Source organism: Podarcis vaucheri (assembly GCF_965113315.1).
Source record: "Podarcis vaucheri genome assembly, chromosome: 7".
In the NCBI taxonomy this organism is placed as follows: domain Eukaryota; kingdom Metazoa; phylum Chordata; class Lepidosauria; order Squamata; family Lacertidae; genus Podarcis; species Podarcis vaucheri.
In genome coordinates, this window is record NC_138765.1 from 34,304,714 (window position 1) to 34,319,323 (window position 14,610).

The 14,610-nt window shown below is 43.6% G+C and overlaps 1 protein-coding gene across 4 annotated transcripts in view; it reads right to left on the reverse strand.

Annotated features, from left to right (window-relative positions):
• The window catches only part of RIMS3 (regulating synaptic membrane exocytosis 3), a 62,858-nt gene that overhangs the window by 37,406 nt on the left and 10,842 nt on the right, over nucleotides 1-14,610 (reverse strand). Inside the window, exon 1 of one of the 4 annotated variants that reach the window (XM_082229156.1) lies at nucleotides 4,793-5,043. The exons of 1 other annotated variant lie outside the window; for it this stretch is intronic. Coding sequence is in view for 2 of the 3 variants with exons in the window: in XM_082229154.1 (XP_082085280.1) it covers nucleotides 4,326-4,406 (81 nt within the window). In the remaining variant the exon portion in view is untranslated. Of the gene's footprint in view, nucleotides 1-4,325; nucleotides 4,515-4,792; nucleotides 5,044-14,610 lie in introns of those variants that run through there. 2 more of the 4 variants (XM_082229154.1, XM_082229157.1) reach the window with 2 other exon arrangements.

A 14,610-nucleotide genomic window follows, 5' to 3' on the forward strand; every position in this document is an offset into this window, starting at 1 on the left:
GGCTGTTGGCCAATGATCTCTATTGTCAAGGAGCAGGACTCTGTTTTCGACAGGCATTGTGCGGCAAGTTTAAATCATTGCCAATGCCACCCCAGCCCTCAATTAGTCCTGCAAATCAGCTGTTCCCCAGGAAATTTAGATAAATAGACCTCTCTTGCCAGCCTTTCAATAAAAGATTTGGCTGTTGCTCAAGAGCGTTAACCAGCTCCTAGTAACAAAATGGGTTAGCGGGTCGCTTTTCTATTCTCTGAAAATGAACGAGGCAGGGGACCTTTCCTTCAAGCCAGCCATAAATGGCAAAGCAATACTTAGCACAGTGGTGAAAATTAAAGAGTAATGTAATAGTCAAAATAATGAGATCCTTAACTGCACACACACACTTTTTGTAACATCCTGCTTTCAATGGTATATAATTGAAGTTCTCAGGGTCACTTCACACATTACATTTTAGGTGCACTTCACTAGGGTCGTCAGAGAATTCTGACAAAAATTGAAACAGGAGCAGAAATTGCCAGTGTTTGCTTATTTGTCCTATCTGTCCCATGTCAAAAATCACTCCAGTGCAAAGCAGTTGCTTTAGCACTGAGCTAAAGCTCTTCTCCTATAGCGATTGGCTGCTGTTACCTTTAAAATGTTAGTAAACTTAGGTATTCAGCCATACAATGAGGGAAAAGTTGGCTTCATGCTACTTCAGTGGCTTCTCCCAAAGAATCTTGGGAACTGGAATTTGATGAGGATGCTGATAATTCTCTACCACAGATTCCTTGGCCCTACACACAGAACTACTGTGCCCAGAATTCCCTGCAGAGAAAGAATGACAGTTAAATTTGCTAAAATAATCCCAGCACATTTTAAGCATTGGTACTCATATATACAAGTGGCTTTTCAGCTGCTGGCAATTGCTTTCTACTGCAGCCTCCTGCAGAGCACCTCAGATTTGCCTGTCCCCTGCCCCCTGTCCCCAGTTAATATCAGCTCAATTTGAAAAACTTTGCCTTCACTTTATCACATTGGCAGCAAATCCATTTTGTGAGTTTCCATCATCTCTCCTCACTTCGTGAGCTGATGCAAAACCTTTCCTACTTGCATTGCAAAGATCTCATGTCCCTATACTGGTGGCCCTGAAAATATTGTCTCTTACCATTTTGCTTGGACCTTTTCAACAAAAACATCAAAAGGAGATGGTCCCCACTCTTCTGATAGCAGGAAAGAGATATTGTTTTTTAGAATGCTCTTTCATGTGAAGATTCTCTGTGAGCAGCAAAGTAGCACACTGGGAAGAAAAGCTCTAGTTTTGCTCTCTCCCTAAAAACAGTGCCTATTTGCTATTCAAAACAGGGAGAGTTTTGAATGCCCTGTGAATTCCTTCATCTGCTGCCTGAAGTGTTCTGCTCCATGGAAATGCAGTGTACTGTTTTGTTTGGCTAGCACCCCTGACAAAGAATACATGCTGATACAAATTGGGCTGAATAAATGACATTTCAGAGCACCTTAGAGTTCCTCCCTATAAGGCCACTGGCATGGGACAACACCAGCTCCTTGAGATCACAGCTATGTGGAAACAAGTCCAGGTATAAAAAGCAAGGTCAAGGATGGTCAGTTGACTACTGCCTTTGTCATAGCAGGTTCTAGGGAGCAACAATCAGGACCATGGATAGTTCTATGTACCCTCTCCTAGCTGGGCTATAGAAAGATGGTTTATCAGCAAAGGACCAAAATTATGTGAAGGCTTTAAAAAGCTGTCGGGATCTCTTTTTCCAGTGACTCTGCCCGCCTCTCCCAGGAAAGCTGCCTGCAATCCTTAAAGGGCCCATAGTGGATTCCAAACTTATGTGTTCCTACATGACTGTGGAGCTAAAGAAGCTACAGAGGAGTCAGAGCCAGAGTATGAATAAGATGGGAGAGCCATATCCCAGCCAGAAGAGTGCATAAGGGAGTGCTAAGAGCCCAATTTGATCCAAATGGGATCACTAGTGATTCATCTGAATGCACCTATAGCAACACTGAGACCCAGATATAGAGTGAAAGGTACTTAACTCTCCTTAGAATTACAAAGGAGGCTGCTGAGGTTTCTGAGGTAGACCCTTTGAAAATTCATTATGATGCCATACAAAACCAGCACTGAAGCTATCCTAACACACCCTATTCAAGTTCTTAATAGGTCCATCAGCCAATTAAAAGAACTCTTACCTGATACGGAATTTCTATTTCTATTCTATTAGCAAATGAATGAAACAATACCTCTATGAGTAAATAAGACATTTTTATTTGTGTTTAAGTGTTGTCTCTACATATCACAGCAGCACCCAACTTACAGGCATCTTTCATGAGTGAAAGAGAAGGGGAAACATCCACTTTAAAAAGTTGTCTGCCACCTACAGGTTTTGCCCATTCTGGTTTTAAGACAGCTAACCACTTTTTTTAAAAAAAACCTGCTGCTTTGTTCATTGCGGTCAGCTTTTTAGTTGACTAATCTAACAAATGACTGGTTGAAGGTTGCAACCTCAGTTCTTAACAAGTTAAATCCTTTTCAACCTTCTCTTAAGCAACCTGGTAGAGATGCACAACTCTTTCTAACCAGCCATCTAGTCCAACCCCTGCAATGCAGGAATCCCAACTAAAGCATGCATGGCAGATAGCCATCCAACCTCTGTTAAAGGAGTGCTAGGCCCTGTTGGCTGAGCTAATGAAAATGTTGTCTCAGCAAAGGACCAAAGTCATCTGAAGGCTTAAAGTTGGCAAGCGAAGTCCACAGCTGTTTCTGCAGTTGCATGCTCCTGCAGGACCATGGAGCAGGAGAAATTACAGAAGGCTTATCAGATGAGTCTGAGGATGATTAGAGAGCAATGACCTCAGGTTTGGGTGGCATCGAAGAGGTGCTGGTGGCTGCTGGTGAGTCATCTCCATCTAAGCCCCCCTCAGGGCAACAGTGGGGACATGGATGCAGCACCAACTGCAAGTGATGTGTCTAGGTGGGTAACCTGTGACCCTCCAGATGTTGAATAGAAATAGAAAACCCACAAGCCCCATACAGTTTGGTTAAAGACCAACAACATTTGGAATGCCACTCCTGGTTTAGGGTCATGTATAGTTTGGCCACTAGACTGCAACCCTATATTCGCTTACCTGGGGGTAAGCGCCATGAAACTCAATGGGGCTTGCTTCTAGATAGGAATCCAATAGATTGCACTGTTGGTCTGCTTAAATCCCACTCTCCCACACCAAGCACATGTTGGAACAACTAATTACCACAGTTCTTTTTGCTATCATAATGACAACACTCCACAATGTTAAGTGAAATTGTGCTTCAGGACAGGGCAAGGCACGACTGGCAGAAAGATGTGGGGCGCAATAATCCTTCAAACCTCTTGTATCCATAGATAGCTAAATGAGGGAACATTTGTGTTAGTAAAAGGGCTTGCTTTCCTCTTTCAATAAGACTTCCAAATGGAGATTTTTATCCCAATCGATATCTGCATTGGATTTGAAATTGTCCTGTATGTTTTTATTGTATTGTGAAATTGATTTGATATGCTTCATTGGGAGTGATTCATAAATGAAGCAAATTTATGTTTCATTTATGATTAACAACAACAATAATCAAAGCAGCCTTCTCTAAAAGAAGGTAGAAAGGACCATGTCAGTTGCCTCTTCCGCCCTGCTCTTTATTTGCTGCTGCTGAGATTGACCAGACTAGGGTGGGTGCAGAAATTGGATCATTATATGCCACAGTGATGCCAGTAAGATCGCTGGCAATGCAACATGTGAAAGAGAAGGTGAGGCAAAAAACTGAAACGGTGGGTGCTTCTTTGCTTATTTTGGAACACAAGAGGAGGCATCTATTTTTCTTAGCCTGTCCGTTCGGTTTACCTTTTCCTTGGCTCTCCCAGGCTGTTTATGCCTTTAAGGTAGTTCCGAAAAAGAAACCCTGAGAGTTGCACTGCTAATTTAGCCACAGGGTGGCTGCTGTAAGACCCACAACAGCTAATACCATCATTCACTTCAGCATCCCAAAACCAAACCGCTGTTCGTTTCCTCATCATTTCTCTCCAAATAAACAGCAAGAAGAGGGGAAGGTTTGCAAGAGAAGCTCAATCAGTTCCCAACTCTTGCTGTCTTTCTCTTGCAGAAGCATTCTGTCCCTCATCTTCTGACTTTTTAACAAATGAAAACATTCTCAAAGATACCAGGTTCCTGAAATCATGAAAAACTTATTTCAAGTGAACGGGGGGGGGGGGGAGAGAGAGAGAGAGAGAGAGAGAGAGAGAGAGAGAGCTAACAGGATTACAGATGCTCAACCAGGTTGTAATTATACATCCACTTACCTGGGAGTAAAGGCCACTGAACTCAATGTGTGAGATTTGTGCCTCTAGACACTGTTCTGAGATTTCTTTTAAATCATGCATCCATTTCACATTCCTGATGACCTGTCATCCCTGCCAGGACCCTTAGGAAGCAAAGAGGTGGCAGGACATGAAAAGAATGCATCTTTTAGTATCCTTGCCTCATGGTGCCAGCTTGGTTGTTCTTTGAAAGAGCCATGCATGCAAAATGCAAACAGAAATCTTCCTTTGTGCCAAGGAAAATACAATGCATAGACCCAGTCATTTGGCAGAGGGGGGCGGACAAATTCCTCACTGTATTTGTTTAAAAAAATACACCTTTGCCAACCCAGAATTGACACTGCCAAAGGTTATTGCAAAAGTAATGCTACACCCCCTCCCCCTCCCCCATTTGCCCAACATCAATGAAAATAAACATCAATGCTGATGGGAAGAAGGATGCTCCTTACCTAGAGATGGACGGGTCCTATATTGCATCCAAGTGTAAATGGAGTCACGGAAGCAGCTCAACAACCCGCCCTCCACCTCCCCTCCAGAAATAGATCGGAATAATCGTGGCCCCCAAATGGAAGGGATTCAGGCCCCAAATCTCATTGCTGGAGCTGACAATCTAGTTAATCTGTAATGTAAGGGTTTCTGGAGGGAGAGAGAGAGAGAAGGGGAGAGGGAGAGGGAGGTGGTGGGGAGGGGGGCTGGATTGTAGACTCTCTTTGCTTAAGCATTACCATGGTTACCTTGCTGACCCAATTCTCCTCACAGCCAAAAGTTGGAGGGGGGGAGAGGGAGAAAAAAGGAAAGAAAGAAAGAAAGAAAGAAAGAAAGAAAGAAAGAAAGAAAGAAAAGTCTGAGCATGTGGGAAGCAGCCTCTGGATTTCTTTCCTCTCCAGAAATGAAACGGGGGAGAGAAATATTGTGTCTCCTCCTCCCCACCCCATTAACTCTATTGTCATGGGTGGGGGATAGTATACAGTGAGAGGGAGGGATTAGCCACAGAGGAAATGTAGAGCGGGGCAAGAATCTGCTGAGCCCACATGCAGCATTCACCCCCATCCCTGTACCACTGATATGGCGCTGGGTCTGAACCAGTGCAGGAAAGCAGACAGTACAGTGCTAACGGTTCAAGTTTCAATGGACAAGGTTCAAAGTTCAGCAGAATACACAGGATATTTATCCATATCTTCCAAGTGTTCTGGATTTCAACCACAGCAGTACAAATCACTGGATCATTATTCCACAATGCTAATCAGATCACTGACAAGTGGTGACGCACACAGCACATGCATCCCCATTACCCTCACAGTTTCCCTAAAATCCTTCCAAACGGGCTCCTCTTCTTTGGAATTTGCCTGCCACTGTGAGTTGCTGCAAATGAACACGTTCCATCTTCTGATGGCGGCGACATCAGTGATTGTATCATGCATGAATTGAACATTGCAGATCACATGCCACAGACAGAGCTTCAGCATCACCTCACAGCACCTCAAACGCAAATTGCCAGGGACGAGTGGGTGTGCACCCCATTCCATCTTGTTTTCATTCTGTGGGTTTCTGGTTTGAGTAGAATGATTTCTAAAATTAATTTCAGGATTGGTAGGTGCACAGTTTGCTGCAGGTTTGCATAATGTATTTTTCTTTCTTACTGACAGACCGCCAGGTGGAGGAGAGCAAATGTGCATTGATCAAAACGCCAGGCAACATAGGGATCTTGATGGGTTTGTTTCTGATGCTGTAATTACGTATAAGTACGTTGATTAAATCACAACAGGAAAGGAATCCAGATGTGATGGTCTCATTACATCAGTATTCCTTTTTAAATGATATGTTAATCAATGCACATAAGGTTGCTCCTGTGCTTTGGTAATGACAGCACTGCCTCAGTGCTGATCCACAAACAAGATCAGGTGAATTGAAACTGTAGAATCTTGGGTAAAATTTGGATGCTGGGAATATTGTTTGTTTGTGACATTGAGCCGAGAGTCATAAGGGATTTGTTGAGTGATTAGATACCAAGTGACATTTATGCTTGTGTGTACTGGGCCTATGTCTAATCGGATTTAGGATTTGAGAGGTGACAGTTTATGAGGTTTGACACCTGCCCAAATCAAACTAATCGAGAGATGCCAACAAATCTAACTGAAAATTGGACTCATTTAAAATTTCACACAATGTTTAAATGTGAGTTTCAGGTTCAAAATTTTGTAGGTAAAATTTGTCAAATGAAATTCTGGAGCGAATTTGAATATCTGCGTACTATTGTTTCAGTTCTAAAAAGCACTGTTTTTGTTGTTGTTGCTCTGTTTTGCAGAGCACTTGATTCTTAGGCTGAGTATAAAACAGCCCATGCATCCAAATGTTTGTTTGTCTATGCTGGTCATGGTGCAGGAGACAAAGGCAGCTCCAGAATTAAGATGTTTGAAGACTAAGGTGAAAACTCTGGCTCCAGTGAAGTCACCTGGAATTGTTTCATTGCCCACTGCTGAACAATAAATTTACTCCAACAGCATTCCTCAGGAACCAAGGAAAATGTAGCCTCACATATCTTTGTCCCAAGTTTCACGGAGGATGGAATAGATGCTTTCTCTTAGCAACTTAACAGGCTTGTCAATGAACTGAAATTCCCATTTAACTGTAGAATGAGGACCCAGAAAAGGAGGTGAAATAGTAATGGCAGCAGTTGCTATACGGAAATCCTGGCTTAGATGTCCAGGGCTTACCAAGAGAACACCCATTCCTTAGGACTGACTTCTTGACCCAGAAGAGCTCATACAGTATATAGCTTCTAGCCCAGAGATGGGGTACCTTTTTCAGCCCAATGGCCCCTCATGGGCAACCTTCTGGGGTGGGAGGGGCCAGATACAAAAGTGGGCAGAGCAATCTTTCCATCCTGACAAGCAAGGGGCATTATCAGAACTCAAGAACACATTCCAGCCAGGCAACAGTACCTTATGAAGCTGCAGAAGAGGGCTAGAGATGGATGCAAGCCAGAGAGGCCTGGAAAACTACATCCAGGCCCTGGGTTAGGCAGATGAGGCTAAGAGTCAACCATGAAGCGCAAAAATTCTGTAAGCTATGGCGTTCTACACTTGGTTCATCTTTAAAGCTTATCAAGTTTCTGTGTCTCCTCCTTCTACACCCCATGTTCCAGATTCAGTCTTCCACTGGACAAAGCCAGAGTTGGTCACAAGTGCATCTCTTGCCCTCATAAAGAAAGGGTAAAAAAAGAAAACTATCAAGTTTGGATTGGGTTGCACATCTGTTGATTTCTTTACCTTTGATTACCACACACTTACAAATGACCCCTAAGAGTGGGCCTACAAATTCAGTAGTCCATGTGCTGAATCATTGCCTAGAGGCAGTGGTGAAGTGGATTAGGATGAATAAACTGAAGTTCAGTACTGACAAGACAGAAATACTGGTGTTGAACAGTTCATTTGTCCAGGGGAGTGTTACTCAGCCTGTTCTGGAAATCATCACACTTGCACTAAAGCGTCATATTTACAGCCTGGGGATGCTCATTAGTCCAGCTCTGTGATTAATGACCCACAGGGCCTCAGTGTCATGGAGCACCTTCCACCAGCTAAGGCTGCTCTGCCAGCTGCAACCCCTCGTGGATGGAGATAGCTCAGCTGCAGTCGCCCACATTTGGGTAACTTCCAGGTTAGACTACCGCAGTGCATTGTGCATAGGGCTGTCCCTGAAGACTGCCTAGAATGTTTCTGTTGCAATTGCTTTTTTATTGCTGCAATAAAGTGTTTTACTTATTGTTGCAAATGCATTGTGTTTTATGAGCTATTGAAAACTACTCTAGATCTGTTTAATTGAAGGACAATATAGGCATGTTTCAAACAAACAAACAAGCAATATGGTGGTAAAATGAGCTGCATCACTCCTGGTGGGCCAATCATATTTTTTTACTGCTTTCCTACATCAAGGAGAAAAACCCCTCCTTGCAAACAAAGCAGGTACAGGAGGGACAGGGTTAGGCTAGAATTGCTTTCCTCAATGTTGTTTATTTCAATTAACTGGGAACATGGGGAGTATTCAAAAATGGTAATCTTCTTTCCACATGCAGTTCAGAGAATAAGGTTTCTTATTCTATTGCCTCAGCATTACATCAACTCATGCTGCTGACTGAGCCCAAAATCTTGAACATAGTGGCATAGTTCTGAGGTTCTAGACTGGACTATCCCCGTCAGCCTATAGGTGGTGGTGGGGACTCCGTGCAAGTAGAATAGTAATGCAACACCACACTGGATTAGAAGCTTCCCTATTTCCTTGTCAATTGAATGATGTTTGGGGTTGGTTGGTTTTTAACACATAAGAGACCATTAACAATGGTACCTGCCCCCTACCTGAAGTCTGAAGTGGCACAGTCCATTCTGCCACTGCAGGATCGCACCACACCACTCGGCCACTTGGTGTAGCCCTGGCCTTTACAAACTCTATTGAAAAGCAGTGTATTTAAGTTGATGTCAGAAAGCTTCTGTGGTATTCTGTGCAATTGCAGTCACCAAAGGACATGCATACATGTGTGAATCAGAGCTTTCTTATCTTTCTTCTTGTGAAGGAAAGGTTTCCTGTGGCTTAGACATCAAGAGAGCACAGTCGTACCAACAGGCAATACCAGTATCTTCCGGAGCCTTTCTTTCCCCTAAGACAGAGCTATTCTCACTGCAAGGAAGCGGGGGGGGGGGGCAGGATATATTAGCAGCCAAGAAACAATTATCATGTTAGAGAAGTGGCTAACAGCTCTGGCAGTAGGTTCTTAATCCTGAAGTGCAGGAAGGGTTGAGACCTCCATCAAATGGCTGATTAACTTTCCTAATCCAATTCAGGATAAAAGAAGAGGCTGAGAGCAATCTTTGCAGAGCACAGGTCAGTGAAGAGGGCTGAAGTCTATCCACCACCCATCACACAGGGGAGGTCACCAAAAATGGGGAAGGCCAGAGAAGAGAAACATCATACGTATAGCAGACCTCAACAGTAGCATCTAAGCTGGAATTGGCCCCTTCATAGAAGGCAAGTATGTGTGAATGCACACACGAACCCGCTGCATCTGAGGAGAGGTTTGTAAATGATTTCTCAGTATCCTAATCCGTGTAGGTTTTGGACAAGGTTTTGTCATCTCAGAAGGGATGGAGGAGAAATTAAATGCCCAATTCACACTTTCTGAAACAATAAGGGAAAAAATGCAGCCATCATTTGAAATGCACACATCAAGTTTAGCAATACCGTTTTCCAGCCAAGTACAGTGGTACCTCGGGTTAAGTACTTAATTTGTTCTGGAGGTCTGTTCTTAACCTGAAACTGTTCTTAACCTGAAGTACCACTTTAGCTAATGGGGCCTCCTGCTGCTGCCATGCCGCCGGAGCACAATTTCTGTTCTCATCCTGAAGCAAAGTTCTTAACCCGAGGTAATATTTATGGGTAAGCGGAGTCTGTAACCTGAAGCGTATGTAACCTGAAGCGTATGTAACCCGAGGTACCACTGCATTTTGGAATGTGCTGGGTGGGGGTGGGCAGAAAACTTCACTTTTGCAAGCTGCAACTTTTCAGGCCTGCCTGGCACACACAGACCTTGTTCTGCAAAAGGCAGTGGTGTTTTTTGTACTGCAAGCTGGTCATTCTGTTGAAGCAGTGGCTTTCATTTACTGATACAGAGGCTGTTGGGTAGGAAATGGAGCATTACTTGATGAGTGGTAGAGAATGTAAGACATAAAAAGGAAAGTGGATGGACAGAAATCTCCTGAAGATTTCTGTTTAAGAACCTGAAACTGTTCTTAACCTGAAGTACCACTTTAGCTAATGGGGCCTCCTGCTGCCGCTGCGCCGCTGGAGCACGATTTCTGTTCTCATCCAGAAGCAAAGTTCTTAACCAGAGGTACTATTTCTGGGTTAGCAGAGTCTGTAACTTGAAGCATCTGTAACCTGAAGCATATGTAACCCGAGGTACCATTGTAATGTGTAAAGAAATGCATCTAACTTAGTCCATCTAACTCAGTACTGTCTACACTGACCAGCAATGACTCTCCAGAGTTTCAAACAGGGGTTCCAAATATCTAGAAATACCAGGAATTGAACCTGGAAAGCTAATGCTCTACCACTGAGCTAAAGTCATTTCCCAAACACTGTTGTTTGGGCAGAGCAATGTAATCTTTTTTCCTTCTATCCCAGTCAACTGCTTTTCCAGACAGACATACTTTGTACTTCAGTAGCCAGGTCAGGACTCGCTATTGCAGAGTAAATTATCAGCAGGCAGAATAAAGCCTATAGCAACATGTGAGGGTTGGGGTGTTCAGGCAGTGCTTCCTGGAAGGAGAACAGGGGTGTGACAAGTGTTCACTATGTGAAATGCCACTGTCTAAGAGAGACTTTGCGCTTCTAAAGGTCATTACTGAAGAGGGCAAAAGGTACCATTCAAGGTAATTCAATGGCAGCCTGATACATGGCTCTGAGCCAGAATAGAGGGAGGGAGGAGAAATTCAGTTCAGCTCGCATTTAAAGATGAACCTTTCCAATTCACAGGTTGCAAAAAAAAAAGGGTGAACTGAAACACAGCTATCCTTTGAAATTTGCAGTTCTCCAAATTTTGCAGTGCATTTCTCCATCTGAATAGTGTGTACAAAAATGCATATACTAAGGTAAAGTATGCATAAGCACAATTAGTGAGCATAAGGGGGGCTATTAGGGAAAGTATGTTTTGCAAAGATATGTATAATTAGGCAAAATTGCACACAAAAATGTGTACGTTTAGGAGAAATTCACATTATACGCTGATGAATTTCCATGGGGACATTTCTTTTTTTTAAAAAAAAAAAAATTGCTATCAAGATTAGTGTGTAACCAGACTCTTGTTTTCATCCTTCTGTATTGGGGTTGAGAAACTCAGGCCCAGAGGCCAAATGCAGTCCCCCAAGACACCCCCAATGTCACAACACCCACTGGCCTTGCTTTGTACCCTCCTTGCATGTTTTTGCCTGGCTGGGATTTGTCCTTCAACTCTGATAACACCTCTTGCTTTCCTGCACGGAGGACAGAGAGGGGTGTGTGAGTTGGGTGTAGAAACTACCGTACTGTACAAAGGTTAAATCCATATCCATTGCTCTAATCACTTTTGCTTCTGTGTGGGGGCCCAAAAGGGATACACCCCTCTGGCTGAAGACGGGTCCTCATCCCTGCTCTCTATATATCTTGCTCTCTGTGGGAGCAGCTCAGCAATCACAGCCCCCTTAATCTGAAGCCACTGAGATGCACGTCTGATGCCCATAAGCTGATCTGCCAGAGCATCACACTTCTGACATAGTAACAAGAACCAATGCTGCAATTTACATGCGGTTCTCTCACTGGGCATCCTCTAGGACTTTGCAGTTTGTGCTGCCCAATCACAGGGAAGCATGCAAATGATGAAGACTTTTAAGGCACAGGATGCAAATCCCAATTTTTCAAGGGAGCAGGAGGGAAAAGAAAAGAGGACCAGTTAGAGGCAGATCCACTACAATTGTCACATTAAATCATTCCACCGAGGGCCTATTCATACGTCATCAGGGCAATATCATTACTGCTTCCCAGTGACTATAACCCACGCTGCTAAGATTGTATTTGAATAGTGGAATCAAATGAAATCAGCAATCCATTATACATAATAAAATTACATGTTAAAACGGCATGTTGAAATTACATGCCTGGGTAGGCTTGCTGAAACAAAACCGTTTTTAGCAGGTGCTGAAAACAATATAGCCAAGGCATCTGCCTAATATCAAGGGGCAGAGAGTTCCAAAGGGTAGGTGTTGCCACACTGAAGGATTAATTACTCACAAGTAAGAAACAAGCTTTTGCCCGCAGGGCCCTGATGGCACCACTGTGCTCCCCTCCTCCCACAACTTCTGCCATCCACTCACTTGCTTTCTCCCTCTAGGCCCAAGGCGCACCACAAATCAGAGGTAGGGATGGGGAGGATTTGATTCAGTTTGCATTTAAAGGGTTGTTCAAGTAAGGATAAGAAAAGGGTCTCAAAAAGTAAGATTTGACAGAGGTGTCTTGACCAATGGAAAAATGGGCTTCCTTGGGGTATTTTTATTAAAACTAGGACAGTTATTGACTATTGCCAGCATTGTGTATATAGTCCTTTACAGAGTAATTTAAGCAACAACAAAAAAGTGTGGTCCCTGCTCGTGCTCTCTCTCTCTCTCTCTCTCTCCTACCCCCCCCCCGGCCAGGCCCTTGAAGGCTTATATGCCCTAAGCGAAAATACAGAATTATCCCATTGAGCTGTGTTTCAGTGGCAAAGGTGTGTTATATGCTAATTTTCAACTGAGATGAGAGAAAAAAGGGTGTGAGAACAAGAGCCTAGGCAGGAACTGGCATGACTCATCAATGTACTACTGAGAGCATGAGCTACACATCTTAAAGTAGATTCCCAGTCATTCCCTTTTCCCAGGAACCTTGGGAAATGCAGTTCTAAAAGGCCTCCAGTGATGAATTCTCGGCGCTTTTGCCAAACTTCAGTTCCCAGGATGCTTTGTGGGAAGCCTTTGCATTTTCCATCATCAGGGCTATGAAGCAAGGCCAAGCACCGGGAGAACTGGGCTTAATGGAAGCTGCCACCAGGATCAATATGTAATCAGACCCAAGGAGCTGCACAAACATATCTCAGTGGAACCGAGGGAGAATGTGGTGCTTGTTGAGTCGCAGGGGAGCTGCTTTGAAGCCCTTGAGTTGCCTTTGTGCCTGGCAGGTGTGTCACATGCCTGGTTATTTGTTTGCAAGGTACTCCGCTCAAACATGTGACTATTGTATCACTTTGCATTCCCCAATGTCCTGAGGGGGTAGACATTTTCAGCAGGGAGAGTGAAGAGTGTACTGAAGACTTCGGGCTTTTTCATAATGCCTGTTTACCAGTGGGACTATAATGAAATGTTGCCATATAGCCTCATCCCCTAACTGCTAGGGCCCAATAGAAGGGCTGCTGTTCAAATCCACAATTCCTTTACCCCAGAATACTATAAACTGTTAGTTAGGTTCTCAAGCACTAACTCTCCTCTCTTCCATCTCTATTTCCCCTTTTTCTTTTCCAACCCACACTCAACGTCCTGTGTCTGATGATGTTCACAGGCCTCAGCATACTCAGCCCTCGTTGGGCTATTGTGGGGAGGGTGGGTTGCCTCCTTGGTGTGTTCCCCCCCCCAAAGGCTTTGGGAAGGAGGTGGGAGGACTCTAGGACCAGGCACATCTTTACCCGGAGGTGCAAGGGGTGCAGTGCACCCGGGTGCCAAATTCTGGGGAGCGCCAAATGTATAACTACTGTATACCAGTCCCTCTCAATCGGAGGCAGTGAAAAGCAATGGAGCGAAAGTCCCCGCCCCTCCTCCTTCGCTCTGTTACTCCGTAGATTCAAATATTGCCCCCCCTTAAAAAAGGTCAAAAACTTTGGCTTTACCCCTCCCAAGGAAAGCTCAATAAAAGTTAATTTGGGGTGGCTAAACTAAATTTGGGAGCACTGGGGGGATCTTTGCACCCCGGCGGCGCATAGGCTAAAGACAGCCGCTGTCAGAGCCCTCATGGCTCCTTCCCATAACCAGCCACATGCTTACAGGGCACCCTCTCTGCTTGGGTCACGCTGCCTTAAAACCACCTCTGCTGGTTACAGACTGAGCTCTTTAACCACTCACTGGTCCAGTCCACCTGTTCACCAGCTTGGAAGTGACCTCTGCTTAGCAGCTAGATTCCTGGGATGGCAGCTATAATACAGTAGTATCAACAATATATATATATATATATATATATATATATATATATATATATTCAATATTTTTAAGAGAACTGATCTAATTCACAAGTCCCAGACTAAAAACAGATAGAAATGCAATTATCTTTTGGATTTTGCACTTCTCCGAAATTTGCAATATAGTCCTCAAATTTTTAAACAGTCAACATTCATTTTTATGAAAATGTATATATGTTTAGAAATGCACACATTGAGATGAAATGTGTACTGTGTCAATTTTACATGTGTCAATTTATAAATCCATTCTGTCTCATTTATGCTTTATCCCAAAGTATGTGTTTATATTTAAATATCTATTTTGTAACAAAATAGGCATTTAAATACAATTTCCAGGTGGATATTATGTGTGTGTGTGTGTGTATACACACACACACACACATACACACAGAGAGAGAAATTAATGCAGAAACAAGTATGGAATGCAGTTATGAATAAACACAGGTGAAATTAACACAACCAGAAACAGATTAACCCTAACTAACA